General features: G+C 38.0%; 2 protein-coding genes and 1 pseudogene across 3 annotated transcripts in view; 1 reads left to right on the plus strand and 2 right to left on the minus strand.

Annotated features, from left to right (window-relative positions):
• LOC128564610 (glycine N-acyltransferase-like protein 1) overlaps nucleotides 1-27427 on the minus strand; it is a 198623-nt gene that overhangs the window by 119374 nt on the left and 51822 nt on the right. The gene's annotated exons all lie outside the window — the stretch shown is intronic.
• Nucleotides 5582-6526, minus strand: LOC128564617 (ADP/ATP translocase 2-like; annotated as a pseudogene).
• Nucleotides 7936-25812, plus strand: LOC128564614 (glycine N-phenylacetyltransferase-like). 2 transcript variants are annotated; one of them, XM_053560100.1, is made up of 6 exons: nucleotides 7936-8205; nucleotides 12538-12633; nucleotides 15842-15949; nucleotides 20728-20854; nucleotides 21652-21823; nucleotides 23517-25812. In XM_053560100.1, the coding sequence occupies exons 2-6, from the start codon at nucleotides 12556-12558 to the stop codon at nucleotides 23911-23913; spliced, it is 882 nt and encodes a 293-aa protein (XP_053416075.1). In that variant the 5' UTR covers nucleotides 7936-8205; nucleotides 12538-12555; the 3' UTR covers nucleotides 23914-25812. The 2 variants fall into 2 exon arrangements, with proteins under 2 accessions (XP_053416075.1, XP_053416076.1); XM_053560101.1 differs by lacking the exon at nucleotides 7936-8205 and adding an exon at nucleotides 9570-9638.

A 27427-nucleotide genomic window follows, 5' to 3' on the forward strand; every position in this document is an offset into this window, starting at 1 on the left:
TATCAATTCTATCAATTAATGTGAATGGTTTAAATTGTCCCCTAAAGAGGCACAGGCTGGCTGACTGAATACATAAACTCAGACCGGATATTTGCTGTATACAAGAATCTCACCTTACATTAAAGGATAAAGATAGACTCAGGGAGAAGGGATGGACTTGTATAATACAGACAAATGGAAACCAGAAAAAAGCAGGGGTTGCAATTTTAGTAGCAGATACAATTGGCTTTAAACCAACAAAGATAAAGAAAGATAAGGAAGATCACTACATATTTGTCAAGGGAAACACCCAACATGAAGAGATTTTATTAATAAACATTTATGCACCCTACCAGAATGCTCCTCAATTCATAAAGCAGACCTTAATGGATGTGAACAACTTGCTATCTTCCTGAAATATAATAGTTGGAGATTTTAACACCTCTTTCACAGTTTTAGATAGATCCTCAGAGAAGAAACTGAACAAAGAAATGTTAGACTTAAACCTGACCCTAGAACACATGGACTTTACAGACCTCTACAAAACATTTCACCCTAATAAAACTGAATATACACTCTTCTCATCAGCCCACAGGTCATCCTTCAAAATATATCATATCCTAGGACACAAGTCCATCCTCAGTAAATTTAAAAGTATAGAAATTATTTCTTGTACCTTCTTGGACCACCATGGAATTAATGTTGAACTCAACAGTAACGGGAATGATAGCTGGGTCAAACATGAAATTAAGAAAGAAATCACCAAATTTGTGGAACAAAATGACAATGAAGACACAAACTATCAAAACCTGTGGCATACTGCAAAGCCAGGCCTAAGAGGGAAATTTATAGCACTGGAAGCCTTCATCAAGAAATCAGAAAGGGAGGAAGCCAACTACTTCATGAAACATCTCAAAAAACTGGAAAAAGAAGAACAGTGCAAACCCTAACCCAGCAGAAGAAAAGAAATAACCAAAATTAGGGCAGAATTAAATGAAATTGAAAAAAAAAAAGAATCATCCAGAAGATCAACCTAACAAAAAGCTGGTTTTTGAAAAGATTAACAAAATTGATAAACCTTTGGCCAACCTAACCAGAAAGAGAAAAGTAAAATCTTGGGTGGCACCTGTGGCTCAAGGAGTAGGGCGCCAGTCCCATATGCCGGAGGTGGCGGGTTCAAACCTAGCCCCGGTCAAAAACCACCAAAAAAAAAAAAGATTTGGCATGAAAAGTAAAATCTCTAATATCATCTATCAGAATTGATAAAGGAGAAAAACAAGAGACACTTCAGACATTCAAAAAATCCTCAATGATTACTATAAAAATCTCCATTCCCAGAAATATGAAAATCTGAAGGAAACGGACCAATACCTGGAAGCACACCACCTTCCTAGACTCAACCAGAAGGAATTAAAAACCTTGAATAGACCTATATCAAACACTGAAATCGCATCAACAATACGAAATCTCCCTAAAAAGAAAAGTCCAGGACCAGATGGCTTCACATCCGAATTCTATCAAACCTTTCAAGAGGAACTAGTACCTATATTATACAACATTTTCCAAAGCATAGAAAAAGAAGGACTACTTCCCGACATTATATGAAGAAAATATCACCCTGATCTCCAAACCCAGAAAGGATCCAACAAAGAAAGAAAATTATAGACTTATATCATTAATGAATATTGTAAAAATATCCAATAAGATCTGAGCAAATAGAATTCAACAACACATCAAAAAAATTATACACCATGATCAAGTTGGTTTTATTCCAGGGTTACAAGGTTGGTTCAACATATGCAAATCTATAAATATAATACATCACATCAATAAAATAAAAAACAAAGACCATATGATTCTCTCAATTGATGCAGAAAAAATCTTTGATAATATCCAGCATCCTTTCATGATCAGAATTCTTAAGAAAATAGGCATAGAAGGGACATTCCTTAAACTAATAGAGGTCATCTATAGGAAACCTACAGCTAATAACATATTGAATGGTGTAAAATTGAAAACATTTCCACTCAGATCAGGAACAAGGCAAGGATGCCCACTGTCTCCACTGCTATTCAACGTAGTAATGGAAGTCTTAGCCATCACAATCAGGCAAGAGAAGGTGATCAAGTGTATCCAAATAGGGTCAGAGGAGATCAAACTCTCACTCTTTGCTGATGATATGATCCCATACCTGGAAAATCCCAGGGACTCTACTACAAAACTCTTAGAAGTGATCAAGGAATACAGCAACATCTCAGGATACAAAATAAATACTTACAAGTCAGTAGCTTTTATATACAGCAACAATAATCAAGCTGAAAAAATAATCAAGCACTCTATTACCTTTACAATAGTGCCAAAGAAGATGAAATATTTGGGAATTTACCTAACAAAGGACACAAAAGACCTCTATAAGGAGAACTATGAAACTCTGAGAAGAGAAATAGCTGGAGATGTTAACAAATGGGAAAACATACCATGCTCATGGCTAGGAAGAATCAACATTGTTAAAATGTCCATACTACCCAAAGCTATCTACAGGTTTAATGCAATCCCTATTAAAGCACCATTGTCATACTTTTAAAAACTTGAAAAAATAGTACTTTGTTTTATATGGAATCAGAAAAAACTTGAATAGCAAATACGTTACTCAGAAATAAGAACAAATCAGGAGTTGTCACATTACAAGACTTCAGGCTATATCATAAATCTATAGTGATCAAAACAGCATGGTACTGGCACAAAAATATAGTAGTAGATGTGTGGAACTGAATAGAGAACCAAGAGATGAACCCTGCTACTTATCACCATTTGATCCTTGACGAGCCTATCAAAAATATTCAGTGGGGGAAAGACTCCCTATTTAACAAATGGTCTTGGGTGAACTGGATGGCAACCTGTAGAAGACGGAAACTGGACACACACCTTTCACCATTAACAAATATTAATTCTCTCTCTTTTAAATCTTAAAAGATTTAAACTTAGGACATAAAACTCTAAAAATACTAGAAGACAGTGCAGGGAAAACACTTGAAGAAATTGGCCTGGGAGAATATTTTATGAGAAGGACCCCCTGGGCAATTGAAGCAACACCAAAAATCCATTACTTGGATCTGATCAAACTACAAAGCTTTTGCACAGCCAAGAACACAGTAAGAAAACAGACAACCTTCAGAATGGGACAAGATTTTTGCAGGTTATGCTTCCACGAAAGGTCTGATAACTAGAATCTACAGAGAACTCAAACTAATCAACAAGAGAAGAATAAATAACCTCATTTCTATGTGGGCAAGAGAGTTGAACGGAATGTTCTCTGATGAAGACAGGTGCATGGCCTACAAACACGTGAAAAAATGCTCATCATCCTTAATCATCAGAGAAATGCAAATCAAAACCACTTTGAGATATCATTTAACTCTAGTAAGATTAGCCCACATCACAAAATCCCAAAACTACAGATATTGGTGAGGATGCAGAGAGAAGGGAACGCTTCTACACTGCTGGTGGGAATGCAAGTTAATACGACCTTTTTGGAAAGAAGTTTGGAGAACACTGAAGGAACTAAAAGTAGACCTACCATTCGATCCTGCAATTCCTCTACTAGGTATATACCCAGATGATGAAAAATTATTTTGCAACAGATAATTTTTTTGTCTATCTAGAATAGATAGACATTCTATCTTGCAGTAGAATGTTTACTGCAGCCCAATTCATAATAGCCAAGATATGGAAACATCCCAAGTGCCCATTCACCCATGAATGGATTAACAAATTGTGGTATATGTACACCATGGAATACCATGCAGCCATAAAAAGGAGATGTCACATCTTTTATGTTTACCTGGATGGAGCTGGAACATATTCTTCTTAGCAAAGTATCTCAAGTATGGGGGGGAAAAGTGTCCAGTGTACTCAATACTACTATGAATCAATGTATAACCACCTACACACTCATATAAATGGCAAAACACAACTATAGTCCAGAAAGTAGAAGGGAAGAGGAGAGAGAGGGGAGGGGACAGGGGATATGAGAGGGGGGAGGGCATTTGGGGGGACCTCACCTAATGTGCATGATGCAATGGTACATTTCAAAACAATTAAGAAATGAGTATAATTGTGATGGGTGTGTTACTAAGTTCAATGTAAGCATTTCACATTGTATATCAAAGCAGTACCCTGAACCCCATAAAGGCATCAATGTACAAAGATATGATTTAATAAAAAACAACTAAAAATAAATAAAAGTAGAAAACTACAAGAAAAGAAAGAAAACAATCAATAGAGTGAATAAATAATATATAGAATGGGAGAAAATATTCACACGCTATATATCTATGTGATAAAGGGCTAATAACCAGAATCTACAAAGAACTCAAACAAAGAAGCTAGAAAAAAAAATCAAACAACTATTAAAAAGTGGGCAAAAGTCAGGCACAGAAGCTTTCCAAAAGAAGATAGACTAGTGACCAATAAACATAGGAGAAAAGTTCAACATCTCTTATTATCCAGAAAAGGCAAATCCAACACATACTGAGATACTGCTCAACTCCAGTTGAGAATGGCTTTTATCAAAAACTTTCAAAACAACAGATGCTGTGGCTGGACCGCAAACTAGTACAACTTCTATGGAAAATCATATGACGATTGAACAAAGAATTAAATATATACACCTACCCCTACCCTTTGATCCAGCATGCCATTATTAGGTATTTATCCAAATGAAAAAAAGTCACTTTATCAGAAAAAACATGCACCCAGATATTTATCGCAGCACTATTCACAATTGCAAAGATGTGAAATCAACCCATGTGCTCATAATTTCATGTGTGGATTAATAAAATGTAGCATATTGTATTCTGGCATTTCACTCAGCCATTAAAAAAGTAAATATTTTTTTGCATTAATATAGATGGGGTGGGGGAGACTGTTCTCCTTAGTGAAGTATCACAAAAATGGAAAAACACCAAATCTTCTCACTATGAACTAACCAAATAGCACTTACTTTCACAGATGGAAGTGAAACTCAACAATAATTGGGAAGGTGGGGGAATAATAGATGTGCGAAATCACACCTTGCAGGTACAATGTACACTTATCTGGGTGAGGGACACACACTCACAACCTTGTCTCAAGCAGTACACAAATATGTTAAGTAACCTAGACATTTGTATCCTTCTGCTATTCTGAATTAAAATGTTAATTTTCACAAGGGCAGATTCCAAATACCTATTTAGCACCTGAATCAGACTTGGCACTGAATGAATATTTCTTACGTATAATATATATTACAAGAAAAAAAGTTAAGTTGTCATTGGTTGGAAAGGCTACATACTGCACACTTCCAACAATATGACATTTCTTTTTAATGTTAGATAGTTTTATTTTTGCAAATTTGTTATTCATCAGGAGTGACAAATAAAAAATATAATAGAGTCCCATCATCATCATGGAAATGGCTTTAAGAGAAAACTGGTCATATGAATATTATCACTTCCCATTTTCAACCAGTTAATAGTTACCATTGATAAATAGACAGCCATGAGCCTGTCAACAATGTTCAGGATGTGTTATATAATACAACATGCCTGTTCACAGGGGAAAACTATGTGTACTTCTTGATTTCATCATATAACACAAGCACAGAAGCACCACCCATTCCTCTGAGAACACTGGACCTTACACCCTTGACAAAAGCTTTGCCTCCTTCATCACCAGGGATCTTCCTCCAGCAGTCAGTTGTGCATGATGTCAGTTCCTTTGCATCCTGACTGCATCATCATGTGACGGCGAACAGAGTCAAACGGGTAGGAAGTCAACGGAGCAACTGCAGTGACAGAATGTGCAATCATCCAAGTGATGATGATGTGAGCATTCTTGGGATCTGGAAGCATTCCCTTTGCAGTGTCATCGATACTGATGTAAGCAGCTCGGTAGATGATAATACCTTGGACAGATACGTTAAAGCCTTGGTACAGGCCCATAAGCCCATCAGATTTGTAGATCTTAACCAGACAGTCCCCAAGTCCTCTGAATTCCCTTTCCACTCCAGTTTTACCCATCAGCTGCTAGACGGGTACGAGCAAAATCAAGAGGGTACACAAAACACAAAGATGTGGCCCCAGTGGCATGACCTGATGCAGATTCCCTGCAAAGTAGCGCCAAAACTGGGTCCTCTTGTCCACACCACGCGGCAAGATCTGCTTGTATTTATCTTTGAAGGCAAAGTTGAGAGCCTGGGTAGGGAAGTATCGGATGACATTGGCCAGGTTACCAAGCCAGAAGGACAGGACTCCCTGCTCGTTGGGGATATGGACCACGTAGTCTATAATGTCCTTGTATTGCTTATCGGCGGTGATTTGCTTGCCGCCATGCTGTACCTGCAGCAGAAGTTTGACTGGCTGGATGGGCGCTACTGCAGTCTTGGAGATGGCTGCGGCCACTCCACCTGCCAGGAAGTCCTTGATGATGGACACACTGGCATCTGTCATGTTGAAAGGAAAGAGGACGTACGTGACTGCAGGACAGGACTAGGCCAAGAACTGGCTTTGATTCCGGGGCTGTGCAATATGACATTTTTGAAAAGGCAAAATTATAGAGAAAGTAAAAAAAAAAAATAATAATAATAAAATAAAAATAAATCAGTGATTGCTAGTGAAGGAGGCATGAATGGGTATAATACAGAGGCTTCTTGGGGCAGGGAGTCTACTATGCATGATACCATAATGGTGGATACATGTCATTATACATTTGTCCAAATCTTTAGCATGTACAATACCAAGTGCAAACTGTGGTATTGCATCAATGTAGGTTCATTAATTGTAATAAATATCACTCAGGGATGTTGATTATGGGGGAGGCTTGGCATGTGTTAGGGCAGGAAGGTCATGGGATCTCTCTACCTTCTGCCCAATTTTGCTATGAAACTAAAACTTCTCTAAAAATTAATGTGTGTAGGGCGCCTGTGGCTCAATGAGTAGGGAGCCGGCACCATATACTGAGGGTGGCTGGTTCAAACACAGCCCTGGCCAAACTGCAACGAAAAAAATAGCCAGGCATTGTGGCGGGCGCCTGTAGTCCCAGCTACTTGGGAGGCTGAGGCAAAAGAATCTCCCGTGCCCAAGAGCTGGAGGTTGCTGTGAGCTGTGATGCCACAGCACTCTACTGAGGGCAACAAAGTGAGACTCTGTCTCTAAAATAAATAAATAAACAATAATTTATGTGTATACATATATAAAGGGTGCCAAGTAAATGTATGCACATTTTAAGAAAGGAAAAAATGCATTAAAATTGTAATACTCAATTTATACCGATGGCATTTGTTATTTTGTATATTGTATCTTGTATGTGTATAATTACAGAAGTCATTCATGAGTTGAGTATTATAATTTTAACACAGGTCTTTCCTTTCTTAAATTGTGTACAGATTATTTTTGGCACCCTCTGTATGTGGTCCTAAAGTGGTATAATGTAAATTAAAATTTAAACGTGAGGAAGATGGGAAGAGTGTGAGGAATACAAATCTATCTATTGGGGACAAGGTGTGCAGTCCTGGTGATGGATATACTGAAAGCGCTGACTTGAGCATTATACAATGCATCCATCTAAGCAAAAGCTCTTGTCTGCCATAATCTATTACAGACAAAGAATTCTTAGAATATTAATAAAATAAAAGGGAAAAATCTGAAACCCTTTAAGTCTCTCTCGATAGAACTTTTCTCTACCAATAGTTAAGAGAACAATAAATTTTAAACCTCAAATCTACACAATACTAGGCTTTCGATCTGCACAGGTTCTTGTGAAGCAGTGGGCAGAAAATGGGTATTGCCTGTAAAGACTCATCCACATCCCAGCTGTTGGCCAGCTTGATTTCACAAGTAAAAGTTGCTGACTAAAGGGAGAACCTTTGGGAGTCCAAAGCAGTGCCGCTTTCTGGACTGAGAGCTACAGAATGGATACTGCCAACCTAGAAATGTTACAGAGCCACATCTCTGAACATAGCACATGGAGGGAGGGGCTTGATCTCATAGCCAGTCACCCAAAGTTGGCACAGCTTAGTACCTGTGTTCTGTGAAAAACTTGAGCTCGCCAGTCTCAAAGCAGATCCTTTAAGATCATCATACTCAAAGAGTATATTTTATCTTCTGGAATAATCTGCTGCTTCTTTTCTTGTCTTTGAGATTGAATGAGAAGAATCTGCAGAAACTGAATGAGAAGACTGCCTCTCAGGTGAGAACAAAACAGAATTGTTACCCTGGGATCCCTTAACTCCTTTTACTTCCCCGTGGGAGTAGAATGAATCGAAATATTCCGTTAGATGTGGATAAGAATTTCTGAGCTTATTCATGCTGAAAATTATACTCAGGGAAAATGAAGTTCTTCCACTTGAAAAACTTATTATCAGGCATCTACTGTGCATAGAGAAATGTTCTAGATCTGTGAGACATTCTTTTTTTTTATTTTTCAAATTGTGACATTTTATTTTTTCTATTCAAATTTGTGAGACATTCTTGATGGGATAACGCCAGGTTTCCTTTTGAATTGTTAAATAAGGAGACGCTTGGAAGCTTGCCATTTGTTAATGGATGACAAAAAATGTAATAGCCTCCAGAAAGAAGTGTGTTGGTTCAAGTGACATTTATTTAACCCAATGTGTACAACATAGTATACGCAAACATTTCCTCGTACAATCTTCTGATAACATTCAAAGGTGGACAGTTTTTTTCTTTGATAACTGACATCCAGAGAAATTAAATTCCCTGCATAAGTCACAAAGGGAGTAAGTATATTTTGAAGGGATGAATTGTTAATTTAAAACTGTAACAGATAGGGCAGTGCCTGTGGCTCAGTGGGTGGACGCCAGCCCCAGAACCTGGCCCCCACCAAATTGCAACAAAAAAATAGCCCAGCCTTGTGGCCGGCATCTGTAGTCCCAGCTGCTGGGGAGGCTGAGGCAAGAGAATCTCCTGAGCCCAGGAGTTGGAGGTTGCTGTGAGCTGTGTGACACCACAGCAATAAAAAAAACAACTTCAAACTCAGGTAAAGAGAAATTTTATTGAAGGGAACAAGATGAAGAATAAGTATTGCAATAGAGCAAACATCAGATCATGAGATCCACAAACAATTAAAAGGTCAGGAATAAAAGGTCTCTTTTTTTTTTTCTAATCGGGAAGAATAAACACAGTCTATGCAAGGCTTTTTTTTTTTTTTTGATAGGGAGTTTTTCTGTACACCAGTGTTGGCTCAGGTTGAGGGTGGGTCAAAGTCAGGAGGAAGGAATCTTAACTAAAATTTGGTCAAGTTGTCCAATAAGCACTTTGCTCTGAAGTTAATCATTTAAGAGGGGGAAAGGAACAGGCATAGGGAGAATCTAGTGTGGAGAAGTAGGATAAATATTTTACCCAAATTCAGCCTGTTCTTGGTGGAGGCTGTTAAGGAGGGGTTGTATGCTGACTCAGCATGAGGGAAAGAGAGAAAATTGGCCAAAGTTTGGTTAACAAGCATTTTCTTGTCATTTGTCAGTGGAGATGAGCAGTTCAGTTAATCATTTATGGGGCAAAGATGAGGAGTTTCTGGGGTCTGAGTTTAGCCTTGTCATCAGTAAACAAGGAGGACATCTGTGAGTCCAATCTAAGTCAGACGGGGAAATATGGGTCCTTGCGGTAAGCTATTTCCAGAACACACAGAGTGGGTGAAAGGATCTTTTTTAACCAAACATTGTTGCTAATCAGAATTGCAGGCCTTGGGTGAAGGTCAACATTGTCAATTCCTCAAAGAAGTGCATTCACTGAAAATCCTTTAGCCTTAATTTTTTGGTCTGCCTTGAGAATTAGACCTTCGAATCTTCCTTTCACAATGATTAGAAGGATATTGTTGAGGATTTTGCCTGCTGCATCAGTGATTCCTGAGTATGACTGAATAACTCTCTTGGAAACAATTGTGATGCAAAGGGAGCTCTCATACACTACAATGAGTATGAAAACTAGCTCTCCTATTCTGGAAAACAGTGAGGCAGTTTCTTATGATGTCAAACATACACTTTCCATATCACCTTAGAAATGCATTCCAAGAGAAATAAAAATATCTATACATACAAAGAATTGTTCATGAATGTTTATAGGAACTATATTCATAATTATGAAAAATTAGAAACAACCCTTCAATAGATTAATGGATAGACAAACTCTGACATATCCATGCAATAAACACTATTCAGAAATAAAAAGGAATGAATCATTGAAAAACACCACTGCTTGGATTTTCTGAAAGAAAGAAACCACTCCCCAACTGTTACACACTAAATAATTTCATTTATTTGATATTGTGTCAAAGGACAAGTATAGGGTGAGAAATATTGCAAAATATCAAGAAAAAATTAGTGTATTAGTGATTGCTTAGGGCTCAGAGTCAAGAGAGGGGATTGATTGCAGAAGGACACAAGTGAACTTTTCAGGAGGATTGAAAATGGTCTGTAAGTGTAATTACGATGTCAGTTACAAAAATATGTATTTGTGAAATATATATTTGATTTATAATTTATCAAAACTCATAAAATTATCTACTTAAAACTGAAGAATTTTACTGGACGTAAATATAACTCAAGAAAATAGTAATAACACAAAGAATCCAGAGAGCTTTTTAAAATATTGATTTGTAGACTTCATACTTTTTAAAGATCTAAATAAAAAATTATGAGCAGGGTTAAAGAATATACATACAGACACACACACAGATACACATACATATGTTTTTATTTTAATTCTCAGATTGTTCTAACATATAGTGAAGTTCAGAAATACTGCACTACATACTTTTAAAAGGGGAACTAGTAGAAATAGATGTGCTTTATTTACATAATTATGGTAGCAGTTGCCGGGTCCTCTGGCAGTCACAGTTGAGGGAAGATTGGGGCCAGCCCGATCTCGTCCCAGGGGCTAAGCAGGATGGCGAGTGTGGGCGGCTGGAACAGGGACACACGGAGCCAGGAGTCTGTCCAAGCAGGAACTCAACTTTATTGTAACATGCTGCAATTTTTATACACTTCGGCTAGGGGGCAAGAGGTGGGAGCAGGAAGGAGGGGGTACGGAAAATGGGGTGATGGGCTTCAAGCCAATAAAATCTAACCCCATCACCTGTATTCAGGCACAGGCCGTTTCAGGTCGGGTCTTGCCGAGTCACTCCTATGCGGAAGTGCGCAGATAGCACCAACTCGACTAAGGCTTAAGAAGTTCCTCTAGGCCTCAAGTAGGCCTTGCCCATGCGAGAAGGCCCAACAAGCAGTTACTTAAGTGATTGACATTTTAAGTACCACTCAAGCTAAGCACTCAACTAAAGACTTGAAACTTAGGGAGAGGGGAGGATGGGCGGAGGGAGAGTGATAGGTGGGATTACACCTGTGGTGCATCTTACAAGGGTACATGTGAAACTTAGTAGTGCATCTTACAAGGGTACATGTGAAACTTAGTAAATGTAGAATATAATTGTCTTAACACAATAACTAAGAAAATGCCAGGAAGGCTAAATTAACCAGTGTGATGAAAATGTGTCAAACTGTTTATAAAACCAATGTATGGTGCCCCATGATCGCATTAATGTACACAGCTATGATTTAATATTAATAAAAAAAGTCATTAACTATATTGCTTCAGAATTATCCATATAAAGATTTTTAAGTTGCAGAATAATTTTTACTAAGAGATTCATAAAATTCTAAAGTTTTTGAAGTTGTAATTTGTCTTAATGCATTTATAATGTGATACAATTGACATGTTTTGTAAAGTAATTACATAAAGTGAGCTGGAAGTTAAAAAAAAAAAGACTTGCGACTTAGCTAACTTACCATCTGCCATATTACACAAGATACTCCTATTTAATCCTTTTCACCTTGTTTCAAATCTATACCAAATTGTTGTGTATAAGAAAAGTCACTCAATGAACTTTTTCAGATGGCAGTGAGACTTGACTGTTGCTTCTGCTAATGACAAAAGAGTGATAATAGTCATAATTCTCAGTTGAATGCTAACTATGTCCCAGACACTCTTCCAGGCACTTTACGTGTATTGATTATTTAATTTTCTCAGGTATCCTATGGAACAGGTACCATAGTCATAGCCATTTATAAATGAGGAAACAAAGTCACTGAGGAAATAACCAGCTCAATATCACACAGCTTCTAAGTGACAGAGTCAGGTTTGTCAGGGATGGAAATCTAATCACAAAAGTTGCTGACTCTTCCATAGACAATAGATTTGTTAATTTAAATGAATTCTTAATTATTGGAATTCTGAGTGGTATAAAAATGAAAACCAAACAATCCATAAAATTTTTAAAAGTTGAAAAAGTGGTATTAAAAATAACTTCAGAAAGAGGCATCTGTACTTTCCACCAGTCTAAGAGATTGACTCTAGAAAGAGTTAGTTTATTCTTTCTTGGTATTAATGAGAAGTTTAATAAAGTGGAACCCATGGAACTGTGATGATGGAGCCCAGGCCACCAGCAAGAACTGACAATTGCGTCTGTATATTTTCCAGCTCTTCTCATTACTTGTATTTCTCTCTGTAGGCTAAGCTACCTGCTGAGATGTTCTGTTTGCAGAAACCAAAGATGCTGCACCTACTAGAGAAATCCTTGAGGAATGGTCTCCCTGAGTCCTTAAAGGTGAGGAAGGAACATTCTCAGAGAAAAAAGTACTGGCAACTGCCTATGAAGGAACTGGGAAAGAAAAGAAGCATTCACTGAACATTTATTTTTTCCTAGAATAAACTGTGAGATTTCACAATTTATTATCAGTAAAAATTATTTTTCCCCCAAAATAAAGTGAGTATGCTAGGCACTCACTTGTGAAGCATCTCATTTAGTAATGTCACCTGGATGCAGGGCAGCTGTATTATCCATGTAACTGATAAGGAAATGGAGGCTCAGTTATATATCCTGACCAAGATAACATCAATAGTAAGTGCCAATGGTATGTTCTTTGCTGTGTGATGATGCAAAAATATTTCTTTGTACCCTTCCGAGTATTGGGTTCTATAATACTAGAAGTTTTCCCAAAGTTGTAACATTGACTAAAACTAACACATTGATATTTAATTTCTTATTTCTAAATAATTATGTGCCTAATAAATGATTAACGCCATGATTCTTCTCTGACATTATTAATAAATCAATTATTATTTTATCAAACCCCAAAGGATTAGGTATTATTTTGGGTGAGACAGAAATTCTGTCTTAGAAATGGATCCATGTTCTTATACATGGAAGATTTTTTTCCACAACAGTATATGTTGCAAAAGGACTAGAAGGTTACCAGGATAGAGTGCCTTTGTGTTATGATAAAGATGTCACTTCACCAAGAAGACATAAAAACATGCTGAAATTTACACATCTAACACCAGAGGCCCATGACAGTCTAATGTAAAAAAAACTAAGGAATCTACAAAAATAAAAAAAAAATCTATATATACTAAGTTTAGCAAGATCGTAGTATTCAAAATCAATATGCAAAGTACAAAACAACTGTATTTATAAAACTAGCAATGAGCCATTGCAATTCAGGATTAAAAATTGGTATCACATATAACAGCATCTCCCCCCAAATGACCCCGTGTCTAGACCCCTGTCAGCTTACCTTTTCTTCTGCTAATGAATTATATTACACTCAAGGCAACATGAGTGTAATATGTTTAGCATATTTATTACACTGACCATTTTTTTATTATTTATTTATTATTACACTGATCATTTTTTTTATTATTTATTTATTTATTTTTGTTGTTGTTGCTGTAGCTTGGCTGGGGCCGAGCTTGAACCCGCCACTCTTGGCATATGGGCCTGGGGCCCTACTCCCTGAGCCACAGGCGCTGCCCTACACTGATCATATTGATGGAAAATCTGGTGTAGTTGCATTTAGACTAACTCATAGGAGCTTAGTGTAACCCCAAGGCCCTGGTAGCTCTGACTGATGTACGGAGGGCAGCTGTTAAGGGACAGAGTCTGTAGTCAAACATCTGTGACCCAAACAGTCACTGCATAACATTGTAAAAGTCAAACAACTCGGTCTCAGTGTTCTTGCCTGCTAAATGAGTAATGTACCAGAAAGCCAACAGTTTGGTAGATATTCCCATTCGGTACTCGTTAAAGTCCCAGATAGTTTTTGTACTGTGACCTGAATGAGAGCCACTCTCTATCTCTGACTAGTGTACATGGAATAGTCTTCCTGACAAGCCAACTCTAACTCGTTCCGTCTGGAGCGGCAGCCTGCATCACCATGTTCTTGCTTAGTGATTCTGCCATGGGCATAGGAAAGTAGAATGATTCCTCTTATTTTTTTAGCTAGTGTATATGAATAGCACCAATCCTAAATTCCAATGTTAAAAACAAACAAACAAACAAAAACCACTTCTTTATTTTTCCCAAACTAATGGAAGAAAATTTAATAATTTCATGTAAACTCCATAAACTCAAAGTTTGCCTCTTTCTCCTCAGTCTTCCACATAAATATTTCAAGGCAAGAGTTTGGTAGCACAGGGTGATGGGTGGTCTTTGGTCACTGAAATGTTCATCATTCCATTGGTCCTGGATCTTTGGTGTCTTTCCACTCCATCTGCTGAGGCATCATGTTTCCAGGGCACTGAAGTCCCAAGGATCACGTTGCTATGCACCTGCTATGTTTCCTCTGCCCACAACTGCAAGGCCACCCACACTTTGGAGTCCCTCTCTTTCTCAGCTTTATCAGTGCTCTTCTGGGGGGGGCACTCATGTTTAAATAAATGTTTGTAGAAACGTTTAAACAGACTGTTTAATATGAAATAATTTCCCCTACTTTGGTCACCAAAGATTGCTCTCTTGATTCTGTATTCTGACTTTACTTATGGAATAGGCAAGGCCTCATTTAACCTTCCCAGAAAGTAATTTGGGTATATACATAAGGGGAAAAGATCTTTAAATGATAATTGTCAATTTGACCCAGAAGTTCTCTTTCTAAACTCATAGTAACAGGGATTTGCAAAGATTCATGCAAAGCGTGTTCATTGAAAAATTTAACTTAATCTGAACGATCAGAGAAAACTAAAACGACTAATAATAAGTAGAAATGTTGAATATATTAAATATAAGCCCTTTCTTATGATACAGACATTATGAACTCATTAAATATAACAACGTAAATGTGTGTTAATCACCATGGAAATATGTCCACAGTACAGTGCACATATGAAAAACAGAGTTTGTAGCCAAATGTAGCAGCTCATACTTGTAATCCTAGCACTCTGGGAGGCTGAGGCAGGTGGATTTTTTGAGCTCAGGAGTTCAAGACCAGACTGAGCAAGAGTTAGACCCATCTCTACTAAAATTAGAAAAACTACCAGGGAATTGTGGCAGGCTCCTGTAGTCCTACCTAATTTGGGAGACTGAGGCAAGAGGATCACTTGAGTCCAAGAGTTTGAGGTTGCTGAGAGCTGTGATGCCCTGGCACTCTACTCAGGGCAACAGAGTGAAACTCAGGTCTCAAAAACCAAATAGATGTTGAACTAATACATTATGTAATCTTACTGTTTATAAAATTGTGTGTATATATAAATAAATGGGAGAAAATGGAAAAATATAACAAATTCTACAATGTGAGAGTGGATAATTTTTAATTTATTCATTTTATTTATATATTTAACTGTATTTATAGAATGTTCTCATGGTTTGACCCCTGAATTTATTTCCATTTATTAATAAAATAGAACCTGAACATCATTTAAGTTAAACGATCTACCAGTTATTTATCCTAACTTCATAGAAATATGTCCTGGTCAAATATAAGGCATTTTTTCATCCCTTTGAAATGTGCTGACCCACCCACTTTGTTGAAATTCTGTAGGTTTATGGAACAGTCTTCCACATGAACCAGGGAAACCCATTTAATCTGAAGGCCCTGGTGGACACGTGGCCTGATTTTAATACAGTGCTTGTCCGGCCTCAGAAGCAGGTAAGTTGCCAGATGTGCCTCTACATTCATATTTTCTGTGTGCTTACCATGTGCTGGTGATTTGGTAAACCGCGGGGAAACAGAAATTAACCATAGCGATGGTCAACAAGCCTCTGTGATCAAGAACTCTCAGCCGGAGGAAACCACAGATAAGCAGGTAACTTACAACATGGTGTGAAAATGTGCGAGAACATATGAGAATATTTACAGTTTTGTTATTCTTCTATGTTAAAGAATATTCACGCTGTTTGTTTAAGATTATGCTTTAAGGTATAGTAGCAGCACTGGCAGAGAGATGATTAAAACTAGAGATATCAGGACATGTGAGGTGAGGAGTAGAGAACCCTCCTGGTGGAAATTTTTACTAAAACTGGATTTTGAAGGTAAATAGGTTTTACAGGGTGGCAAGAGCAAGAGTATAATCTAAGCAGAGAAAATAACGCTAAAAAATAAACGAAAGTAAATATGAAGAATTTTAGGGGTTATGAATTACAATGTTTGTATTTGGAAACATACAGTGTGTCCCAGAAGTTGCCTGTGAAGTTGCAAAGCATAGGGAAAATGAGAAATTTTAGTTAAATGTGCCTTTATTTATAAAATATTCATGGTAAAATTTTACAAAGAGGTGGCCAACACAGAGAATATTTTGTAAATATTCTATAAAATTTTGTAATGAATATTTTATAAATAAAGGTACATTTAGCTACAATTCAAGGCCCTTATGGAGAAACTTTATTTATTCTGTAGTTTATAGACTAGTTTATTCTGTAGTTATTGTATAGAATAATTGTTGAGAGTTTATTAATTCTATAGTGAAACTGTTGAGAGTTTTTAATCAAGAAAGTCTCTAGAGATTCTCCACTTCAGCCTCTTGAGTAGCTGAGACTACAGGCATAGGCCAACACCCCCAGTTATATTTTTACTTTTTGTAGAGATTGGAGTCTCACTGTGTTACCCAGGCTTGTTTTGAGCTCCTGAGTTCAAACAGTCCTCCTGCTTCAGCATCCCAAAGTTCTAGAACTACAGTCATGAGTCACCACTGACAGTTTTTCCACCAAGGTCTGGTACAAGGCAAGAATGGCTACTCTTACCTTGTATATCCAATATAGTATTGAAAGTACTAGCAAGAGAAATCAAACAATAAAAAAAGAAATGAAAGGCATACAAATCAGAATGAAAGGCATAAAAATCATCTGTATTTATAGTCATAGATGACTGAAGGAAAAACACAGTTTCCTCTCCACCCAACAGAAACACTGTGCTAGCCTAGATTTCTCAGCAAAATTGTTACAAACTAGACTAGGCAGCTACCAAGATAGTTAGTGGGCCTGGGGAAAGGACCCAGCACTTTTCTTTTGTTGCGTCTGGAGGAGGGTAAACAGGTGGCGAGGGAGTGGCTAAGGGCAAAGTTGGGGAACCAAACTGTAGTTAGGAACCAAATTACAATGAGAACTGCTCCCTGGTAGAACTATACATAGTATGGAGTTACTTGTGACTGACCTAGGACTATTACCATCTAATTAGCATTCATGAGTGGAGCTTTCATGAAGGATTCTGGGGAGTCTACATGGGTAGAAAGGGAGATTGTTATGTAACCAACTTGTTACATAACCTGTTACATTATCTGTTATATAACCCCAACTGTCAATCACTCCAAAGGTAAGGCAGGAAACAACACCCAAACTTGACAGGAGAAAGGAAGGTCTGGTACAAGGCAAGTGAGCTTATAAAATTAGTGAGCTTATAAAAGGCAGGGTCTGCTCAGACTCCAGGTCTTTCTTCATTTTTTATTTATGAATAATCTAGCTGAAAAGAAATCGAGAAAACAGTTCAATTTACGATAGCATCAAAAAATTAAATAATTAGGAATAAATTTAAGTAAGAAAGTAAAAGATTTGAACATTAAAAACTTTTTTAAAAATTGATAAACCACTGTAGTCCCAGCTGCTCAGGAGGCCGAGGCAGGAGAATCGCGTAAGCCCAAGAGTTAGAGGTTGCTGTGAGCCGTGTGACGCCACGGCACTCTACCCGAGGGCGGTATGGTGAGACTCTGTCTCTACAAAAAAAAAAAATTGATAAACCAAATTTAAGAGAACACAATCAATGTTGTTTATTGACGATAAGAACTAATACTGGGGCGGCACCTGTGGCTCAAAGGAGTAGGGCGCAGGCCCCATATGCCAGAGGTGGTGGGTTCAAGCCCCGGCCAAAAACTGCAAAAAAACAAACAAACAAACAAACAAAGAACTAATACTGTTAAAATGTCTATGCTACCCAAAGTAATCTACATATTCAATGCTGATATTGTTAACACAGGTGTATTGTTAAAAAATCTATGCTACTCAAAGTAATCTATGTATTCACAGAAATAGGAAAAACAATTCAAAAATTTGTATGAAACTAAAAAAAATTTAGAATAGCCAAAGCAATACTAAGAAGGAATAATAATGTTGGAGACATCACGTTCCTGATTTAAAATGATATTAAAAAGCTATAGTATTCAAAAGAATATAGTACAGGATAAAAGCAAACACATAGATCCGTGGAACAGAATAGAGCCCAGAAATAAATCCAGACATACATAGTCAACTAATTCCTGACAAGATCACCAAGAGAACACAATAGAGAAATGATAGTCTCTTCAATAAATGATACCAGAAGAACTAAATTTTGAAAGGCAAAGAAATAAAGTCAGACTTTTACCTTATGACACTTATTAAAATCAACTCAGAATGGATAAAAGATTTCGATGTAATCCCTGAAACTCCCTGTAAAACTCCTAGGAAAGAACATAGGGAAAAAGCTCTTAGACATTCACCTTGGCAATGATGTTTTTGAGACATCACACTAAAAGCTTAGGCTCCAAAGCAAAAATAAATAAATGGGACCACACCAAATTTAAAAGCTTCTGCACAGCAAAGAAAACAATAATAAAAATGAAACAGCAGCCTGTGGATTGGGAAAAATATATGCAAAGTATATCTGATAAGGGGTTAGTTAACATCTGAAATTTGTAAACAACTCAATAGGAGTAAAACAATTCAATTTAAAAATGGACAAAGGACCTGGATAGAAATTTCTCCAAAGAAGACATGAAACTGACCCATAGGGAAATGCAAATTAAAACTCCTGTGAGATATCACTTCATACCCATTAAGGTAGCTATTATCAAAAACTCAAAAGATAAATGTTAGCAAGACTGTGGAGAAAAGAAAATCCTTGTACACTGTTGGAAGGAATGTAAATTAACGTAGCCAGTAGGAAAAACAGTATGGAGGTTTCCGAAGAAATAAAAAATAAAACTACCATATAATCCAGAAATCCCTCTTCTGGTTGTAAATATGGAAATGAAATCGCCATTGTGTAAAGGTATTTGTACTCCATATTCATTGCAGAATTGTTTACGATAAAGATGGCAGGGAGAAAACCTAAGTGCTTAACAGACGAATGGATAAAGAAACTAAGATGTATGTATATAATGGAATATTTTTATTCAACTTTTGAAAAGGGAACTCTGCCATTTGCCACCACATAGATGAACCTGGAGAAAATTATTCTAACTGAAATAAGGCAGACACAGAAAGAAAAATTTACATTATCTCACGAATAATATATGTATATAGAATCTTTTTTAAAAAACAGTCAAATATACAGAGATAGAGAATAAAATAATGGTTACCTAGGTAGGAAAAGTGGGTAATAGGGAGATGTAGGTCAGAAGTATAAAGTAGCAGATGTGCAGGATAGGTTAGTCTAGAGAGAGAGTGTATAGATAGATCAGGACCACATGTCACAGAACTGTACTGTATTCGGGATTCTGGCTACATAAGTAGATTTTAGCTGCTCTTGTCACAAAAAAACAAAACAAAACAAAACAAAAGGACACTATGTGAGATAATGGATATTTAATTTACTTCACAATAGTAAAAATTTTACTATCAAGATGAACCCCATAACATCATGTTGTATACCTTGAATATACACAACAACATTTATTTTTGAAAAAGTGAACAGAACATAAAAATGAAGACATTTGAGTTAATTATTACAATCTAGAAATGAAATAATATTGACTTTTGTAATCTGATCTTAAAACCACTGATGATTACTTGTATTATTGCTGAGTCATGAGTGCATATCTGTGTTTGTCTAGCTCATCTACCTTGGCTGAAAGATCAAAGTTCTCTTTTGATCTTTCTTCACCTTCAAAGAATTCCACCTTACTAACTTTGAGGAGACTGTTTTGAACACATTTTGTCCTTTGAATTTGTTGGGAATGCTACCTTTTTTTTAATAATAATGCATTGTGATTTACATTTTAAAGATAACACCTGACTTCATTTTGTATAGCTTCATCATGAGTGAATGAAAATTTAAATATTGTCATGTTCATGATACATTTGTTCTGAAAGTCTTTGAAGCAAGTAAGATTTAGTTTTGCAACAGAAACTTGTCTTTGACAATAATATTTTTTTTTCTCCTGAAGATTACAGGATTATAGAAGAATACTTTTTAAACCAGTGCATACTATATTTGGATAACTTGAAGTTGTAATGCAGCATATAAATATCTGGTTCTTCAAGGTTTTTTTTTTTTTTTACATAAATTGAGTAATTGAGTCTCTGTTTCATGATGTACATGATTCAGGAATAATTATAATACATCAAAATCAATATTTAACTTTGTAAAATAGCATAATATAAGGAAATACTAGACACAAATATTGCAGTCACTTGGTATAAGCAATTTGATTTATTCCATGTTGTCCAACCAAACAGGAGATGACAGATGACTTTGATCACTACACCAACACCTACTTAATCTATTCTAAAGATCTCAAGAACTGTCAGGAATGCCTTGGCACATCAGATGTCATCAACTGGAAACAACATTTGCAGATCCAAAGTAAGGGGATTGGAATGTGTGTTGCCTCCTGGGACTACCTAGTTCTCCTTTATAGGGTCACTTTTTATGGGGAGCACATTCCCCTCCAACCTTTCTTCCATCACCAAATTCCAGATTCTCAGCTTGATGTTTATTTCTTGTATCAGATGCCACTACCTCTTCAGTGGAGCAGAATTCAGATAGTGCAAACTGTGAGGTTGGTAATAAGGAACTGTGAGTAATGAAATCTCTTATTAGTTGAGGACTCAGGAACACTTTGCAGACATACACAGGGTCTTTTAGGACTACTGGTCATGAGAGCAGAGCTTCTTCCCTGGCCTTCCATTCCTGGGATAGCAGTGACAGGTCACTGTGTTCCTCCCAAGTCCCCAAGGACAACAATAGCTGCAGTTATGAGCACGTTCTCTGGAGTCAGACTACCCAGAATGGTACCTTTTCTCTGCCGTTACATGTGCAAGTGTCTTAATTATTACTCCATTTCCTCATATATAAATATGTAAATAGGAAAAGACCCTAAAAGGTAGGTTCAAAGTAAGCCTTAAATGAAGTATCAGAGCAATTCCTGAGCATGGAATATGTGAACAGTCAAGGTTGGCTTCTATTTTAAAATACCCCTTCTCCTTTGATTTCACAGTGATATAGTAAGTATTTCTAATATTATCTCTATTTTGCTTAAGAAAATATACTCAGTGGCAAAACCTGGAGCAAAATTGTCTACACTAAATTCTACGTACTTCTATTGGGCAACTTCTTGTACTTCTAAATGGACCATTATTCCTTTCTTTACGCCTATCTAGGCTCACAGTCCAGCCTGGATGAGGTGATACAAAGTCTTGCATCTGCTAAATTCGTCAGGGTTAAGAGATCACGGCGTGTTCTCTATATGATGCCTCAGTCAGCAAAGAAACTGGTTCCTTTCCTGCCAGAGACAAAGAAGTTACGTCCTGGATCTGGCAAACCCAAGCCAATGTGAGTTTGGAGAAAGTTACTCTTATTATCTTTCTCTACTGAAATCACCTCCCAAATTCTCTCTCCACATTCACTCTTTCCTCCATAAAATCCATTTCCCAGGTGACACAGTTAGTATGTGACATAGATTATGTCATCCTCCTGCTTATAAGCCACCTATGTTTCTCAGCTCAACTTGATTAAAGTCCAAACTCCTTCAAGGGCCATGAAGGCCCTGCAAGACCTGCACCCATCACCTCTTCAGCTTCATCCTATCCCTCCTGTTCACTTCCACCAGCAGCTCTGGCCTGCTTTCTGCTTCTTGGTTCTCACACACTCACACACACCCCGGGCCTTCTGGCCATGCTTTCCATCTTCCTAACAACTTCATCCCTCTGGTCTTCACGTGTCGTTTTCCTGTTTGCCATCCATGCTCTCCAGCATCATTTCCTTTGATGGTTCTTTTCAGAACATTCTGTCTAAAACCACTTTCTCCTACAGTCCTTCATTATAAAACCCAGCTTTTATTTTCTTTACCGCACTTCCCATTCTCTAAGGTCAGCTTATCTGTGGGTTTATCCACTTACTTGTTGTTTGAATCCTCCCCTACAACATTACAAATCCCATGAGAGCAGGAATCCTGTGTTGTTCACTGATAAATCCTCAGTAGCTAAAACAGTGCCTGGCATCCAGTAGGCGCTTAACAAATATGCCTTTAGTGAATTCCCAGAGCAGAAGTTGTCCAACAAAAAGTAATTTAAACAAACTATAATGTTCTCTGCATTCATTTTTGGGCTAATATTGAGTAGAATTGAAAACTAATGATGAGCAGAGGAGCATCGTTAAACAAAGATGCTCAATCTCCTGGTCCCTGTGCTCTTCTACACCTTTGTCCACATTGTAAAACACATCCAACCAAAATAAGTGTCCACATCTAGAGTATCACAGGAACCTCTTGTCCACATATAAGATAGACAAGGCAACAGAGATTCTGCCTATTTCTTGGCAGAAGGCCGGCTCCGATCATGAAGGGGCTTGATCACCACATGCGTGGCCAAGGTCTTGAGTCCAGATCTTCCAGTTCCACATCCTGGACTCTTTAGAGGATGCCTCCTGAAGCCCCTTTACACCATAGCAGGAGCTTCCAGACCTCGGTCCTCTGTCATGGTGGTCATGCGCACTATAAATTGCTATTTGTTCAACATAGTGGTCAAGGACCAGCATTCTAAGATTCTCTTACTTTAAGCACTGGTTTTATAGCCTGGTAGCATGTGCCTTGAGACACTTACTCATTTTTCGTTTACCTATTTTTCTCATCTATAAAATGGGGATGATATTATCTGCCTTATCTTACATGGAGAGTCACAACAATATCGAGAAGAATAATAGCTAATTTTTATGAAGACTTTATCATTTGCGTCATGCTGAGATACTCAGCATTTCAATAGTTATTATAATATTCATATCTGTCTTTTAATAGAGATGCTATTAATAATATCCTCACTTTATATGAGAAGAAATGGAGGCAGAAAGATACTAAGTTACATGCCTGAGATCACACAGTCAGATTATGAACTCAGGCAGCCTGGCTGCTGAAACGATACCCTTACCAGTGCTCCTGTTGGCCTCTCAAGGCAATCTGGGGGAAAACGAATACAATAATTTGCAGTATGTGTGGTGTTATGAGCGGTTTGTCTTTCCTCTTTATCAACAGAAACCAAGATGTGTTTAAACTTTCATCTCTGGAGCTCACCCACGCTGCCTTGGTGAATAAATTCTGGCATTTTGGTGGTAATGAGAGGAGCCATAGATTTATTGAGCGCTGTATTCGGACCTTCCGCACTGTCTGTCTGCTGGGGCCTGAAGGGACCCCTGTGTCCTGGGGCCTGATGGATCATACTGGAGAGATGCGGATGGCAGGCACCGTGCCAGAGTACCGGGGCCAGGGGCTCATGTCCTATGTCACCTATTACTATGCCCACGTTCTGGAAAACCTTGGCTTCCCCGCATATAACCATACAGACAATAAATTCATACATAAAATGAGTCACACCCTGCATCATATCCTCATGCCCTGTGACTGGAACCAGTGGAACTGTGTGCCTCTATGAAGCCAGTCCCGAATATAGGCCTGTGCAGGGTGAGCTGTGCAAGCAGCTGAAGGTGTGGACAGTAAACCTTGCACGGTCAGATCTTCCTGACATGTGGCCTCTGGCTGTGCTCAATTTCCCACACACCTAGATCTCAGTGACATTTTTTCTTCCGCGGCACGATGCCCTTGTTTTTTTCTTAGAACACCTGTCTCATGTACTAATTATTGTCCAGGGGCAAATTTTGCCAGTTTTTTCAGGATGTGGCATCATTTTGGAGGTGGTATGACTCTTTTTTCTATGACCTCTTTATTTAGTGGCCAAAGTGTGTCTTATCTCTTTGTAGTGATTCTTTCATGGGTATATTGTGATTTCTATTGAATGAGCACATTAACATATGGCCCACAAATACATGATATTGAGTATAAGTGCCAGCTATTAAGGGAAAGATGAACTGATGGTAGCATTTTTCTCAGTGCCGCCCCAAGAAAGTGAGAAAAGCATTATCTTCTCAAAGGCAGGTTGATTTCCACCCCCATAGTAAACCCACAAAAATGAAATTTTACATCTGATTGTAGAAGTTAAGATAGAAATTTCAGGGCAGCGCCTGTGGCTCAGTGAGTAGGGCGCCGGCCCCATATGCCGAGGGTGGCGGGTTCAAACCCAGCCCCGGCCAAACTGCAATAAAAAAATAGCCGGGCGTTGTGGCGGGCGCCTGTAGTCCCAGCTGCTCGGGAAGCTGAGGCAAGAGAATCACGTAAGCCCAAGAGTTAGAGGTTGCTGTGAGCTGTGTGACGCCACGGCACTCTACCCGAGGGTGGTACAGTGAGACTCTGTCTCTACAAAAAAATAAATAAATAAAAAATAAAAGATAGAAATTTCATCAGTTAGAGGGTGCGCAGGGGGACGGTAGGAACAGATGGAAAGATAAACCAGGAGTGACTAATACTCAGCTACACAAATTCAGCACACGTACACAGCCTGTACTCTGTGTCACTGATGGGTTTTCTAACTGATGGATCAGAGTTCTACTTATTTTGAGGTGCATGTGATGGTGTGATACCCGCCTGCATGTGTCATGATCAAATCAGGTATCATTTCAAACACTTACCTTTTCTTTGTGTTGGGAACATTATAATTTTTCTCTTCTATCTATTTCAAAATATACAGTAAATTATTGTTAACTATAACACTGATGTCTCTTTTCTTTTTTTCTTCTTTTCTTTTTAAAAATGTGTTTTCTCGAGGAAAATGTCAGGGACTAGAGGTGGTTGGTGACATCAAAATGAGATGAGATTGTCCTGCTTATTTTTTTTCTTTTATATATATATATTTTTTTATTTGTATTAGATCATAGCTGTGTACATTAATGTGATCATGGGGCACCATACACTTGTTTTATAAACAATTCGACACATTTTCATCACACTGGTTAACATAGCTTTCCTGGCATTTTCTTAGTTATTGTGTTAAGACATTTATATTCTACATTTACTAAGTTTCACATGTACCCTTGTAAGATGCACCGCAGGTGTAATCCCACTATCACCCTCCCTCTGCCCAACCTTCCCCCTCCCTCGCCTCCCTCTTCCCCTTCTCCATATTCTTAGGTTATAACTGGGTTATAGCTTTCATGTGAAAGCCATAAATTAGTTTCATAGTAGGGCTGAGTATATTGGATACATTTTCTTCCATTCTTGAGATACTTTACTAAGAAGAATATGTTCCAGCTCCATCCATGTAAACATGAAAAAGGTAAAGTCTCCATCTTTCTTTAAAGCTGCATAATATTCCATGGTGTACATGTACCACAGTTTGTTGATCCATTCGTGGATCGATGGGCACCTGGGCTGTTTCCATGAGTTAGCAATTGTGAACTGGGCTGCAATAAACATTCTGGTACAAATATCTTTGTTATAATGTGATTTTTTTGTCTTCTGGGTATATACCCAGCAGAGGAATTATAGGATTGAACGGCAGATCTATTTTTACCACCCTGAACGCGCCCAATCTCGGCTGTCCTGCTTATTAAGGTGAAGTTCTTATGCCCTTTGTCAGTGCTGGCAGCACCAAACAGACGTATCCAATTCTCAACGATTTCCTTGTTTCCACATGTTAATTATTGCCCAGGGGCAAATTTTGCCTGTTTTTCCAGGATGTGACATTATTTTGTAGGTAGGATGACTTTCGCCTCTTTTTAAATTCTTTTTTATCTTTCCTTTGTGTCGGGAACATTATAAGTTCCCCATGGACAGTAACTGATTACTTAGTGTGTGTCAGGCACTGATCTAAGCACTGAAGAAATACTGAGCAAAACACAGATCTCTGCGAGGCTTACATTCTAGCAGCTGATCACCTATTCATACAACAGGTCAGTAATACACAAACCCTGAAGGGTGGGGCAGTGGCATTTAGGAACCGATGTGGATTGGGACTCCTCAGATGACAAGTCCCAGATGTGAGTTTAATCAACTAGAAAGTTGGGCAAATGATTATCATCTCTGTGCCCATAGTTTCCTCAACTATACAACGAAGTATTGTTTGTTGAAAGGATCAAATGAGTGAGAAAAGGCCAGTGTAAAAACGCACGGTGGCTGACACATATTGAACATTCCAACAATGTCAGTTACAAATGTCTGTTTATTAAACATGAGTACAGGTATAATATGGACTGAGGATTGTGACTGCCTACTGTGTCTCGGGGGAGAGGGTGAAAGAAAGGGTGAGCAAGTTCCCGGTAAGCTGTGAGATACTCAGATTGTAATTTGCAGACCAGATTCAGAATAATCTTGTACTAATCTAGCGTCTACTACATGTCCATGTTCTGTGACCTGTGAGTCAGAAATGCCCGTGACAGCAAAAGGAAGTGCACACTCCTACTGGCTGGTGTGGAAATAGGGACACCCACTGAAATTCTTTCATTGCATGACCCAGCAGGCCAACACTAGGGAAACACCTTCCCATGATTCTTATGAAATATGCTGAATATGGCATATAGAAGTGGTTTTTAATAAGGCAAAGAATACTTCCAGACACTGTGTATAATAATGAAAAAGCACAGGCTTCTGAATTCTGCCTGGGAAGGACATTCATCGGGGTTATTTAAAATTCTAATATGAAATATCATTTATCTAGGGTGGTGCCTCCCTTACTGTCCTCTGTGGCTCCACAGGGCCACATCCTTCGCTTCCACAAATCACCCCTGGCATAATTGCTAAATTTCTTACCTCCAGCCACTTTTAAGCCATCAATGGGCCACTGAACTGAGACTGATCCTATAATCTTCATATTATTATCACACATTTGAGCTGGTCCACAGTGAGAGAGGATGAGTGGTTCTAGTCTTCTCTTAACCCTTAGTAATTCTCGAAATCTGAACTGGGGATTGAATTTCCCTTCCCACCGCCCTCTCTCTTCCTTCCTTCCTCTCCCACTTTCTCTTTTATGGTGGCTGCTGCAATAATCGAAAAGACTGTGTTCCTTGCATTTTATTTATACTTACTGTTCAACTGGGTCCAGATATCTATAGATATTG

The sequence above is a fragment of the Nycticebus coucang genome, chromosome 14, assembly GCF_027406575.1.
Source record: "Nycticebus coucang isolate mNycCou1 chromosome 14, mNycCou1.pri, whole genome shotgun sequence".
In the NCBI taxonomy this organism is placed as follows: Eukaryota; Metazoa; Chordata; class Mammalia; order Primates; family Lorisidae; genus Nycticebus; species Nycticebus coucang.

What these genes read in the sequence shown, in the direction of transcription:
- LOC128564614 (XM_053560100.1), top strand. Translation starts at nt 12,556, where the DNA reads ATGTTCTGTTTGCAGAAACCAAAGATGCTGCACCTACTAGAGAAATCC. An exon ending in TTGTCCGGCCTCAGAAGCAG is followed by an intron (nt 15,950 to 20,727) that starts GTAAGTTGCCAG and finishes CCAACCAAACAG; the next exon opens with GAGATGACAGATGACTTTGA. An exon ending in ACAACATTTGCAGATCCAAA is followed by an intron (nt 20,855 to 21,651) that starts GTAAGGGGATTG and finishes ACGCCTATCTAG; the next exon opens with GCTCACAGTCCAGCCTGGAT.